Genomic DNA, 14,542 nt, shown 5'->3' with positions numbered 1-14,542 from the left:
CAAAAAAAAAAAAAAAAAAAAAAAATTCTTACTTTTAAGTCATTCATGTACATAATGATGTTGAGATCTTTTATTTTAACTTATTCTTTTCATAATTGCTCCAATTCCATATCCATATGTTTATATTGCATATACTGTACTTTTTGGTTTTCCATCCCTGCTTCATAGCTCAGCAGAGACATTACTTTCTTGCTTGTCCTTGCTACTACCATAGAATTTAGTAGATAATATTTTTTATCATCTCTCTCCTGTTTGGACTACCAATCTCTAGAGAGCTGGCTTTTCATCACTAACAGAATGCCTGGCATTACTAGGTACTTAATATATTTGTTAATTGAAGGAAGGGATTACAAAAATCATTATAGCTTTAGAAAACAGTGTATAAAAAAAAAATTGTGTCCACTTCCTATTTTCCAGTAAGACACACATCTGTTTTATTTGTTTTTCTCTTTATTTTTTTCTCTCCAAATTTAGTCTGTGCTGAGACCTATAACCCTGATGAGGAAGAGGAGGATACTGATCCAAGGGTAAGAACTGCAGCAAAGGTATTAGGTAGAATAATTTTAGTCCCCACTCACTCGCCTCCTCCTCTACATACCAAATCTAATCATGCTGACATTTAAAATAAATACAAATTAAAATCTCAGCAAGATGCCATCTTTTAACTAACAGATTGACAATTATTAAGAAGAATGAAAGCAAGATTGGTTGAGGATATGGTAAGAAGGGATGCCTAGCTGTAGCTGTCAGAGCTTTATACTTAGTCAAGCCAGCTGACTCAGCAGTTACGTGAAGGAGAATTCATCCCTAACAAACAGTTGGGGCCTTTCTAAGGAGATTATTGCAGTATTGTAAAATTGAAAAATGGAAGCAACATAAATGAACCAAAATAGGGGATGCCAAGGGCTAAATTAAGGTACATTCAAGTCAAGAGAATCTGCAGCAATTGGAAATGATGGTACAGGACTGGGCTTAATGACATGGAATGATGTATATTTGAGGTACATTTTATAGAGCATTTTATAAAATAAAAAATAAAAATATCTATCCGTCTGTCTACCTATTTACTTATTTACTTGTTTGTGCAAAGATTTATACCTGGAAGAATATATCCCAGATATTAACAGTAGTTGTTGTAGGACTATGGTTGATTTTGGGGTGTTTTTTTAAAAACTCAGGTTTTTAAATTCTTGTACAGTTAACAAATTACCTTTATAAAAGCAAATTTGAACCATCTTTTTTAAAAGATTGATGTTATAAAAGAAACTTTAATGATCTTTCAAGTGTGCCTTAAAATGAGTAGACTATGAAAGATTTCTGAAGTATTCTAATAATAAAATGCTATCATTGTGTGAATATAATAGACATGTAGGTTTTTGAATTTTTTATTTTAGATATTGTAAAATTTTGATGAGTTTAAAAAGTTAAAACTTTTTTAACTAACTTTATCACTTAATATCACAAATTTAAATTACTTAACACTTTTGGCATCAGTTATTTCTGGTCAGTTTAAGCAATGTACTCTTTTTAGGGTGAAGACAATACTTAGGAAGGAGCTTGATGGGCCTCTCAATTATAACAGCGATACTAGGCAATAATTATTTTCTTTAGTTCAATAAACATTTATTAAATACCTGTAGTATTAGTAATAGGAGTAGTAGTTTTTGAGGACCTACTAAATGCCAGGTTCTGTTTTAAACACTGCCTGTATTAGCTCATTTAATCCTTATGACAATTCTAATTTTGTAGATATCACTAATACTACTAGTAATACTAAGCTGTTGAGGTTTGAACTCTAGCTTGTATAGCGGTTGTTTACTTGCCATCTCCACTTACATTTCAATAGACAACTCATACTGAGCTCCTGACTATTTCCGTTTAGACATTCTTTTTCACCCACAGTCTTCCCCAGCTCACTTCTTGGCAGTTCCAAACTTCCTGTTGCTCAGGTCCAAAATTTTAGGGTCACCCTTAGCTCCTCTCATTTTTTCATACCCACATTCAAATTTTCAGCAAATCTGATAGGCTCAGTCTTCAAAACATATTTAAAATTCCAGTACTTCTCAACACCTTCATGGCTACCACCTTGGTCCTAATCACCACCATTTAGCACTAGGATAATCACAGTAGCTTTCTGGCTTTCACTGTTGCCTCCCTCAAGGCTGTTCTTCACTCAGGAGCCAGCATGAGCCTTTAAAAACATTAGATCTCTTTCCTTCCTCTGTCAGAACCCTCAGATTGCCCCCATGTCACTAGAGAAAAGTTCCAGATCTGTGATCTACAATGCCCTCCACCTAACCCCCAAACCTGGTCTCTTCCTGATCTTTTCCCCTCGCTCTGCATCAGTCACATCTGTCTCCTGGTTTTTCTCAAACATGCTATTAACCAACCATAAGACCTTGTTTTCACTTGCTGTTCCTTCTGCTTGAGGTGCTCTTAGAGATGTCAACATTACTCACTCCCTCAGGTTGTCCTCAGTTCCTTGGGATCTTTACAAATGTCACCTTCTCAGGCCTCATCTGGACGCACACGTGCACATGCACACTCATACACGCACCCTTCCCTACCTTATTTTCTCCTTAGCCTTGTCACTCTAACATACTTTATGTATTTATTGAATGTGAAAGCAGGTGTTTTTGTCTTGTGTTCACTGCTATGTCCCCAGAGCTGAGACGGTGCCTGGCACCTAGTCAATGCTTAATATTTGTTGAATGAACGATATGTGACCTTCTGCTTTTCGGATGGGGGACTCTGAGGCTTCCAGTGCATAGCTGACTTGCTGCCAGCCACACAGCCAGTGGGCGGTCCAGGGTGGGTACTCTTCACCCCTATCATATTTCCTGTCCACGATCAGGGTACTGCTTGGTATTTGTATAGAGTTAAAATTATAGTAAACATGCTCTTAATTTTTCCCATTTTTAGGAGAAAGAAATGTACCAATTTGTAAGTTAAGTAATATTTTTAAATAGAATAAAAAAATTTCCCTGGTTTTATTTGGATTGGCAGGTGATTCATCCTAAAACTGATCAACAGAGGTGCAGACTTCAGGAAGCTTGCAAAGATATTCTTCTTTTCAAAAATCTTGATCAGGTAACATTGATTTTTAAAATATTTTTGGCTTTTAGCTTTTGTCCTATTCATCATTTAAACAGTTTTTAGCATCTTAGCCACAGTCATATGAGGCATTAAAACCTTAGCTTCTTCTTACTTGCAAATGTTTGCATTGTGTTGAGCACTGTAATCCATAATGAGCTTTTCAGATGACTTTTAGTATTTCTCTGAACTGCTTTGGTACTTCCTCCAAGGCAATACCATTTGAGGACCATGCAGTTGGGTCATATTAAAAGGAAATGCTCAGGTTTGCATGACCCTGGCTTAGTTTGGAGGATCTTTATTTATGCTGAAGAGTAATTTCTCCAAAGATGCCAGTGTGGCGTCCTCTCTACCGGTAGCGGTTAACCCACTGGAAGTGTGTGACTGCCTCTCACTCCTTTGGTGTAAGGCACCTCTTAGGATTCTTTCTCAGTGAAGACCTCAGGCATGGGGCACACACAGAGTGGTGTGTGTCTTTAGGGCTCCAGCACAGGATCTGTGCCTGTGCCTGTCTTCCCTCTCTTGGTGGAGATGGAAAACAGGGCTACCTCCTGAGGACAGAGATGCTTCAGATTTCCTGTTCCTTCTGTACTTTGACGGCCACATGCTGAAGCCACATGAATGGCTGAGGTGCTGGGCCTGCTGGGGAATCCCAGAATGTGCAGAGACAGGAAGGATAGGAAATAGAATTCTCCTACTACCCAGCTCCTGCAAATATGTCTTCTGAAGATATCCCCACAGCCTTCTGGGAATCTGGCTGGTCAAACATGAGTTTATGTTGTATCAATCAAGGGAATCAACTATCCCTGCTGTCTGTAAACCAGACTGTTTGGTAGCTGTGTGGTTATAGGAATAGCGAGAACTTTAATCAGAATTTTATTAGTCTGAGATTGAATAAAACAAGGACCATGAGTTCAAGGAAAGGCTGGTTGTAAGAAATAATAGTCTGTATCAACTGTTTTCCCTGGAAGACTCATCTGTATCAATGGAAAGCATACTTGCTTCTTTATCTACTGTGAATAAAACCCCTTGTAAATTTTATACTATCATATGTTCTAAAGAAGTTGCTGTGTCAGTCTAGTATTCAGATTTTTCTTAGTGCTGGAGAACATTTTACCATTTCAGTCTTGAAAAATGATAACTGAATTTTCAGATTTAATTATATTTTTCTAACATTTTATCATGAAAATATTCAAATACAACAAAGTGGAAAGGATTTTACAGAACATGTATTTATCCACTGCCTTGATTCTAACATTAACATTTTACTATGCTTGTCACATGATATACCGTCTACCCTCAACCAAGGGGTTGGCAGACTTTTGCTTAAAGAACCGGATACTAAATATTTCTGTCGCAACTACTCACCTTCATTATTGTAGCAGGAAAGCAACCATAGACAATGCATAAATGAAAGGGTATGGCTGTGTTCCAATAAAACATTATTTACAAAAACAGTCAACTGTTTGCTGGCCCCTGCATTAACCCATCTTATTTTTTAGGATAATTTCAGAGTAAATTGGAGATCTCAGTATATTTCCCTTAAATACTTTGGCATGCATATCATGATAGTTCAATATTTGTTTATAGCTTTTTAATTGTAAAGTTTGCATATAATGAAATGCATGCAAGAGTTTTAAGTGTACTTAGGTTTGACAAATGCATACACTTAGGTAATCTAAACCCCTATCAAGATGTAGAATATTGCCACCACCCCAAAAAGTTTCCTTATGCCCCTTCATGATCAATTCTTGCTCGCCTCCCCCCAGAGGCAACTTCTAATTTGATTTGTTCTACCATAAATTAATTTTGCCTTCTAGAATTTCATATAAGTGGAATCATACAATATATACTCTGTTGTGAGAGATTCTTTTCACTCAGCACAATATTTTTGAGATTCTTTCTTATTCAACATTCCATTTCCTTTTTTCACTTTTTATTTTGAACTAGTTTTAGACTCATAAAAGAAGTTGTAAAAATAGTAGAGTTCCCATATACCCCTCATCCAGCGTCCGCCAATATTAGCATATTACATAACCATAGTACAATTAGGGGAAGGGTAAGCTGTGACAAAGCGAGAGAGTGGCATGGACATATATACACTACCAATCGTAAAATAGATAGCTAGTGGGAAGCAGCCGCATAGCACAGGGAGATCAGCTCTGTGCTTTGTGACCACATAGAGGGGTGGGATAGGGAGGGTGGGAGGGAGGGAGATGCAAGAGGGAAGAGATATGGGAACATATGTATATGTATAACTGATTCACTTTGTTATAAAGCAGAAACTAACACACCATTGTAAAGCAATTATACGCCAATAAAGATGTAAAAAAAAAAAAAACCAAACCAGGAAAATGACATTGTTACAATACCATTAGTTAAACTAAAAACCTTGTTCAAATTTCATCAGTTTTCTCACTAATTTTTTTTCCTAGTTAATAATCCAATCCAGAAACCCACATTGCACTTAGCTGTTATTTCTCCTTAGTCTCCTCCAATTTGCTATAGTTTTCAGTTCTTTCTAGTATTTCATGATCTTGACACTTTGAAGAGTACTGGTTAATTCCATTATAGAATATACCTCAATTTGAGTTTGTCTGATGTTTCCTCATGATTGAAATGCGGTTATACATCTTTGGCCAGACTACACAGAAATTCTGTTGTGTCCTTCTCAGAGCATCATATCAAGGGATCCATGATGTCAGTGTGTCGTTGTTTTGGTGATGTTCGTTCATTCCCTTTTATTGCTGAGAAGTATTCCATTATATGAAAATACCAGTTTGTTTATCCATTTTTCTGACAATGGTTACCTGGTCTATTTCTTGCTTTTAGCTCTTATGAATAATGTTCTGGACATTTTATACAAGTCTTTTTGCGAACTTTTTTTTTCATTTCTCTTCAGTAAAATACCTGAGGGCAAAATTGCTGAGTCATAGGGTAGGTATATGTTTGATATTGTAAAAATCTACCAGATGGTTTTCAAAGTGGTTATACCATTTTGCATTCCTTCCAACAATACGTGACATTTCCAATTGTTCTGTATCCTTAACCAACATTTGATATTATCTGTCTTTTCAGATTTTAGCCATTCCAGTGAGTGTATTTGTTTCCATTTTTTAAAAATTTACTTCCCAAACCTTTGTTTTTAAATTTTCAAATTTACAGAAAAGTCAAAGAATAGTACCATGAACATTCTTATATTCTTGACCTAGATTGACCAGTTGTTAACATTTTGCCACATTTACACTGTTTCTTGTGTGTATATGTAGGCACATGTATAAGTATGTATGAACTGCTTTTAAGATTTTCCCTGTAAAGTTTTCTATGGCTTTTTTGTTTTGTTTTCCAGTCCTGAGTCACACGTTGCTTTTGGTTGTCATGGTATGATTCTAGTCCCCTGTAACCCAGATTGCTTCCCCCATGCCTTATTCTATATCATGACACTGATATTTCTGAAGAGTCCAGGCCAGAAAAAGAAGAGTTACTCAAAACATGAGGCTGCCAATGGACAGCCCACAGGCCAGATACAGCCAGGTATAGATGTGTATGTTTGGTCTGTATTGTATGTGAAAACTTTAATTTGTTACTTGTATTTAAACATGAGATTTCTGGCAACACTGAGCTCACATTCCACATTAACATGGATGACACATGAGTAGCAAGCCTTCCTTTTTAGTATTTGTCAGCTTTTACAGTATTCAGCACACCTGGAACTATGGAACTAAAGAGGTGCTTTTTGGTGATAATGTTATTTTAGATAGCACAGTCACACTGACAGAACACTAAATCACATGGAATTATGCAGCAATAAAATTATTTCCTTGTCAGATCTTCAATCCACATTCCTCCAAAGACAAAGTCTTTCTCTGAGTTGAAACTGGTATTTAGTGCTCCGTAACAGTCACTGATTTCCCTGACAGAGGGATGCTGGCCCTAGACTGAGATCACTGTTTTGTTAGAATTTAATAGCATTGTTTTGTTTTCATTATACTTACTGGTACAGTTAGTTACCTTCTGGTTATGGCAGGTAATATTGGTAAGTAACTAATTGTATGTTTTGTGTATAAATGATTGTAGCAGTATTACATGTCTGGTAATAGGTCTCGTTTATTGAGTACCTGTTATGTGACATATACTTTCCTTAGATTTTTCTCCTTTAGTCATAAAAGTTGATGAGCTAGAAACTATTTATTAAACCCTTTTTTGCATATGAAGAAACTGAGTCTCAGAGAGGTAAAGTGATGTGCTTGGCTAGTCAGAGTAGTAGTTGTGCTGTTCCATGAGATAACCTGTGAGGCCGTCTCAGCCTTTTAGCCTTGATAATCCTGTTAATATCAACACCTGGAGGAAGGTGGCATCACATGGCTTTACACCTGACATAGTAGAGCCATCAAGGCAGGTGACAGTCTTGTGGGTGCGGCTGGGAGAATAGGCACCATGATTTAGATACCTGTTTTTGCGTAAATTATAGAATGTATTTTCAAAACAATGCTGCCTCAGAAAACTTGGCAACTGTGCTGTATATGTGGAGATGCAAAGCTGAATGGCCACAGGAAAGCATTTGTTTCAGACAGCCCTTAGGTTTCTGCTTGAATGTGGGGAATAGTTTGATGTGGGGACTTCTACCATCTACCATGTAGTCACCAACTAAGATAAGCAGTTTTTTTTCCCCCCACAAATGTAGAAGCCATCTTTTCTCGTAGAGCCATCAAGGCAGGTGACAGTCTTGTGGGTGCGGCTGGGAGAATAGGCACCATGATTTAGATACCTGTTTTTGCGTAAATTATAGAATGTATTTTCAAAACAATGCTGCCTCAGAAAACTTGGCAACTGTGCTGTATATGTGGAGATGCAAAGCTGAATGGCCACAGGAAAGCATTTGTTTCAGACAGCCCTTAGGTTTCTGCTTGAATGTGGGGAATAGTTTGATGTGGGGACTTCTACCATCTACCATGTAGTCACCAACTAAGATAAGCATAGTTTTTTTTCCCCCCACAAATGTAGAAGCCATCTTTTCTCATTGTGTATTCCCTGCAGGAACAGCTTTCTCAAGTCCTCGATGCCATGTTTGAAAGGACAGTCAAAGTTGATGAGCATGTCATTGACCAAGGAGATGATGGGGACAACTTTTATGTCATTGAACGGTAGGAGATGGAGTTTTGCAGTTGCATGGCTGTACTTAATAAGATCCATAATTCAGGGCAAGTGCTTTACCCTATGCTTTGTTCAGCCCAGACAGGACTTAGGGCCACGTAAACAAGCTTCTCAAAGCTTGTGCCTCTCTGTCCACAGCCTGCCTTTCTCTATCTACTGCTGCCCTGAGTCCTCAGTACAACCCATACTTGGGTTGCCACTATCTACAATTAGGTGAAATGTGCAAGCTATGCTTTATAAACATGTTATTTGCAAATGTTCAAGTGAATTGATTTTGTAAAGAATAACCGTAACACTTTATTGTCCTCTGGATCATTCAATCCTAGCCTAATTTTACACATGAGTATACTGCCTCAACCTCCATACCTCTGGCCCCTTCTGGCTCTGTTCCAGGTATAAATCATGTTGGGAGACATGAAATATTTGGGTTTGACCTGTTCACCCTGGTGTGTCCTAACCTCTTGAGCTATTAGTATCACCTGGAGGACTCCTTCTGACCCCTCCTCAGTCCTGAAAGGAACACCCTCACCAGAGTTTAAGATCAATAAGATGTTGCTTCACCCAATATCTTCCATTAATTATTTTTCATTTTTTCTTTTGAAGTAATTTCAGAGTTATAGAAATGTTACACAAATAGTACAAAAAATTCTTATAAACCTGGGTTCCCCAGATTTATGTTTTACCGCATTAGCTTTATTGTTTGAAAGTTGCAGGTATAAGCCCTTTTACCTCTGAATACTTCAGTGTATATTTCCTAAAAATAGAATATTCTCTTACATAAGCAGAGATCAATTGTAAAAATTAGATATTAACATTTTATACAGTACTCTCATCTACTCTGCAGACCTTATTCATTTTTTTCCAATTGCTTTCCTGATTTTTAAGATTTTTAAGGGTCTTTTCATTTTGATCAAGTAGCTGTACTAGATTCAGCTGGTCCCCTGTCTCGTTGAGCCTTTTGCTCGTTCAGGAAAGTGTTCAAGAATGTACTACTTGGACTTCCCTGGTGGCGCAGTGGTTAAGAATCCACCTGCAAATGCAGGGGACACAGGTTCGAGCCCTGGTCCAGGAAGATCCCACATGCCGCGGAGCACCTAAGCCCGACTTAGCACCACAACTACTGAGCCTGCGCTGTAGAGCCCACGAGCCACAACTACAGAGCCCACGCACCACAACTACTGAAGCCCGCGCGCCTAGAGCCTGCGCTCTGCAACAACAGAAGCCACCGCAATGAGAAGCCTGCGCAACTCAATGAAGAGTAGCTCCTGCTCACCGCAACTAGAGAAAGCCCGCGTGCAGCAAAGAAGACCCAATGCAGCCAAAAATAAATAAGTAATTAATTAATTAAAAAAAATAAACATTAAAAAAAAAAGAACGTACTCCTTGGGTAACCTTTTGGCCCTTGATACTTTGACAGATGATTACAGTTAGGGTTAGGAAAGAAATGTTTTATTTAAAGAGTAAAGATGATACAAATAATGTCTTCTTAAAGACTGTTTTATCTATTATACTCATGCTTCCTTCATAGAATTCTGTAAGTAGTGACAGAATAATTTTTTTAAGTTATATCACCACTTCCAACAGCCACCTTTCCCCCTTGCTCTGCCGTGTGCTCCCTCACCAAGACAGGAATCCCAGTAGGTACCAGTAGGGAAATAAGCATTTACCTGCACATATCCATAGCTTATAGGTTGAAATGCCTGTCTACAAAGGGAATGATTTGTTATTACACATGTAAATGAGAGGTATTATCTTTTGCATGCACTGAAAGTGGCTGTTAATAAATTATTTAAAAGATATTGTTCCTGACCTCAAAAAACTCATCGTCTAGTTGGAGAGACTAGAAATAGATAACTATTACATAATTAAATAGATAATTATTACATAATTTGATGGTAACAACAGTGAGAAAAATATGTCCCATTATTTGGAAGAGGACCGAAGTGAGAGAGGTTAGGAAAGACTCTGTTTTGTGGCTTCCTGAAATTATTTGTGTTGTTCCCAAAATTAAGTTGCTAGTGTCTCCTGGAAGAGAGACGAAAAACACGTAAGTGAATTTACCCTGAGTTCCATTTATTCCACTCATGTCCTTGTTACTTTTGCCTTGTCCACCAGGTCAAATACAGTTCAGCTTACCTATTCAGTGGTGAGCTCCCTTGAGAGCAGGGTTGGTACTGTGTACCTGATATTTGAGTGATTGGCTTTATTCTTTGCTTCTTGTGTAACATATGATACCTAATGATTTTTATCAGACAAGTGGAGGCTCTTTGTAGGAAACTTAGGGAAAAAAAAAAAAAAACCAGGAAAGAAAGTAATTTAGCCCTAATTTCATCCCCAGAGTATATTCTTCCTTTCTTTTTTTTTTTTTTTTTATCCTATGCTTTACTGTTAGGTCAGATCCATTACCCCAAATTTGGTTCAGATATTGAGACTGATCATACCACACACACAGCTAAGAGGGTATTTATCACTCACATAATGAGGCTTTTAAGGGAGAACAGGCCAGGTTCCCAAGAGGTCCAAAAATGACTTAAGACAGCGGGGAGGGGTGACTGGCTTGGCGTTTCACGGTGGTTAGAGGGTGGGGCTGAGGTCAGAGTACTCTTATATATGAGCAGGCTCTAGTTTTGTTTGAATATCCCATCAGTGCCAAATAAGGGAGCACCCAGGTTTTCTTCTCAGCTTTCCCAGATGTGAGACAGAAGAGGAAGAAGGATTGGGAATGGTAGGGCTTCAAAGCTGTTAACAAACATGTAAAATGTAGTCAACTCTTTATTACATTTATATGTATACTTTTTATGTTAGGTCATATACATTGACTTGATTTTTAAAATCTATTTGAAGTAGTTTGCCATGGGATACAATATTATTCTATGTCATGATTTATATTGACTGCATAATATGAATATAGACATATATTTGACCTATCCCCTTTTGTTAGCAGATTAAATTGTGGTTTTTGGTTTTTGTTCTTATAAATATAACCTGGTGAGCATCCCTGCAGTTAAATATTTTCCAATATCTTTGATTATCTCCTTCAGAGTGCCTAGAAATGGAATTGCTATGTCAAAGGGTCTCTTTAAGGAATTCGTTATGTTGTTAATTATCTTTCAGAAACTTTAAAACATTTACATTTGCTTCAGTGGTGTATTGAGAGTGCCTATTTCTCCAAATGTTTGTCCATTCTGAATATTTTTCTTTAGTAGTCATAAACAATCAATAGATAGAGAATTGTATCATTTTTTTTCTTTATTTTAATCAGTTCTACAACCTAGTTTTCAACAGACTACAAAAGAAAACCCATACAATCATTTCGATACCTGCAGGAAAAGCATTTGACAAAATTCAACACCTTTCCATGATAAAAACTCTCAGCAAACTAGGAATAGAAGGGACTTTTCTCCAACCTGATTAAAGGCATTTATAAAAGAAAAAACCTATAGCTAACCTCATACTTAACGGTGAAAGATTGAATGTTTTCCCTTTAAGATGGAGAACCAGACAAGCAAAGCATGTCTCCTCTCACCACTTCAGTGTAGTATTATACTGTAGGTCCTAACCAACGCAATAAAGCAAAGAAAAAAGAAGGAAAAGAGAAAGATGGAGTGAGGGGAGAAGGACTGACGGGAGGGAAGAAGGGCATACAGATTGGAAAGGAAGAAATAAAGCTGCTTTGTCTTTGTTTGCAGATGACATGATCCTCTAGAAAATGCCAAGTTCACTCATTAAAATTAATAAATGAGTTTAGCAAGGTCACAGAATACAAAGTCAAAATGCAAAAATCTATTATATTTCTATATACTAGCAAAAATCTGTTGGAATTCCCCAATAACAACAGCCTTCTATTCATGTACACCTGCCCATTATAAGTAAAATTGTTTCTTGTTATATTTCCAGGGGAACCTATGATATTTTAGTAACAAAAGATAATCAAACCCGCTCTGTTGGTCAGTATGACAACCATGGCAGTTTTGGAGAACTAGCTCTGATGTACAACACCCCGAGAGCTGCTACCATTGTCGCCACTTCAGAAGGCTCCCTTTGGGGACTGGTGAGTTAGAGATATGGTTCTCCTTGCATAGCATGGTATTAATTCCCCTTACTTCTGAGTCTCTGTCCTTGGGCTGTTGGTTCACACTATGTTTTATAGCCAATTATCTGAAAGACATTGTGGAAGGTTTTGTACCAGCGTGTTTTTCCATTTCTCTGAAGTGATTTATCAACAAACCATTTATTCCAAATTACATAGAAAAGACTGGGTCTTGTGACCTTGCAGTGTGTCAGCTCTTACTACATTTTCCATTTATGTTTTTATCAGACAAGTAGAGAGAGGGGGGATAACTCTGTACAAGAGACAGCCTAGAAAAATAAGTGTCATTGAAAGCTCTGCCAACCATGTTTTCCATCTCTATCTATCCTAGGACTAACTTTCCTCTGTGTTTGGCCATCTCTTTATTCATTGGTCCATGCCAATATTCAATAGATTTAGATGACTAGAAAGGCTGATAGCCATATTCTGGGAAATAGAACTTTCCTAGAATGTCTTAGGCACAGTACTGCTATGATCCTATCCTCTATTATACATGACCCACCTTGCTTCCTTCATTATCAAGCCTCAAAATACATAATTCTCTTCCTTCTTAAACAAAACAATCATCCTCTTGTACAGATTCCAAATTTCACTTTTAAAATGTTCACATCTATGATAATTTGTTTCCATTTACCCTACAAGCAGAATTAAATATATACCTTGGAATTATCAATGTATTTCCTCAAATAAAATCACATTTTAAAGACATACTAGAGCACTTTATTGTGCTATACTAATGTAGAATTAAGAATGCCCCTGATTTTTTTTTTTTTTTTTTTGGCGGTACGCGGGCCTCTCACTGTTGTGGCCTCTCCCGTTGCGGAGCACAGACTTCGGACACACAGGCTCAGCGGCCATGGCGGACCAGGGCACGAACCCATGTCTCCTGCATCGGCAGGCGGACTCTCAACCACTGTGCCACCAGGGAAGCCCCTAACACACCATTTTAAAGCAATTATACTCCAATAAAGATGTTAAAAAAAAAAAGAATGCCCATGAGAGAGACTTCCCTGGCGGCCCAGTGGTTAAGACTCCTCGCTTCTAGAACAGGAGACTTAGGTTCAGTCCCTGATCGGGGAACTAGGATCCCACATGTGGTGCGGCCCACAAAAAAAAAAAAAAAAAATTGCCCCTGAGAGATGAGAGATACATTGGTTTAAGAATACATCACACACTTGGGAAGCCAGTGCTTAAAATACTCAAGGTAGATCAATAAATAATGGGGGAAAATAAACTCAGTTTTAAAATACATTAATGTCAACTTCTGGTCCAGGCCAAGATAGAATAGCCCCATTCCTCACTAGTCTTCCCTCTTAAAACTAGAAAACTCTGGATATCTTACTACAAACAAACATAGGAGACCCTGAAAGATGGAAAGGAGAAGGTGGACTGGCTAGGAACTAGGGATTTCAGGAATTAAGGAAGGACATAACAGTGAGTTCGCCAGGTTTTCTTATTAATTCCCATATATCCCAGATAGGGTGCTGGAAAAACCTACAACCCAGATCCACCAACAGGTACACATAAAAACAGCCCCAAGAAAAGTCTGCTCCCTTTAGCCAAAGGACAAGGAAAAGGACAGCTTGGCAGAATAGAAAACCTTTTATGATAATGCCACCCTATTCCTGCCAAATACCAAAGGAAAAACTGCTTCTACCTCCCCACACTGTCACTGGGGCCAGCAGGAAACTGGACTTAACAAATTCATCCAGCTGCAAAGAGGCAAAATGAGGTGATGTGTGGTGTTACTAATTGACACTCCACTTCCCCTGCCAGAGTAGTGTCAGTAGAGTCCAGAGGGGAGCTGAACATGCACTCCCACACATACAGGCACCCTATATATATAGACAGGGTGACTGCCTGCAAAAAAAGAAGATAAAATTGGATTCAGTTTTACAACATAATACCCAAAATGTCCAGGATACAATAGAAAATCACTTGTTAGACCAAGAACAAAGAAATTCTCAATCTGAATTAGAAAAGGCAATCGAAAGATGTCAATACCGGGCTTCCCTGGTGGCACAGTGGTTGAGAGTCTGCCTGCCGATGCAGGGGACACGGGTTTGTGCCCCGGTCCGGGATGATCCCACATGCCGCAGAGCGGCTGGGCCCATGAGCCATGGCTGTTGAGCCTGCGCATCCAAAGCCTGTGCTCCGCAATGGGAGAGGCCACAACAGTGAGAGGCCCGCGTACTGCAAAAAAAA

The 14,542-nt window shown here is 38.2% G+C and overlaps 1 protein-coding gene across 1 annotated transcript in view; it reads left to right on the top strand.

Annotated features, from left to right (window-relative positions):
- Positions 1–14,542, top strand: part of LOC112403808 (cAMP-dependent protein kinase type II-alpha regulatory subunit) — a 39,394-nt gene that overhangs the window by 9,224 nt on the left and 15,628 nt on the right. The window contains exons 2-5 of the mRNA XM_024751490.1: positions 475–527; positions 3,007–3,090; positions 8,131–8,237; positions 12,145–12,298. Of these exons, the coding sequence (XP_024607258.1) occupies positions 8,158–8,237; positions 12,145–12,298 (234 nt within the window). The 5' untranslated portion in view covers positions 475–527; positions 3,007–3,090; positions 8,131–8,157. The remainder of the gene's footprint in view (positions 1–474; positions 528–3,006; positions 3,091–8,130; positions 8,238–12,144; positions 12,299–14,542) is intronic.

The sequence above is a fragment of the Neophocaena asiaeorientalis genome, unplaced genomic scaffold (assembly GCF_003031525.2).
Source record: "Neophocaena asiaeorientalis asiaeorientalis breed wild unplaced genomic scaffold, Neophocaena_asiaeorientalis_V1.1 scaffold221, whole genome shotgun sequence".
NCBI lineage: Eukaryota > Metazoa > Chordata > Mammalia > Artiodactyla > Phocoenidae > Neophocaena > Neophocaena asiaeorientalis.
Note: the sequence above shows the minus strand (reverse complement) of the source record. Positions and strands in the feature narration are given on the sequence as shown.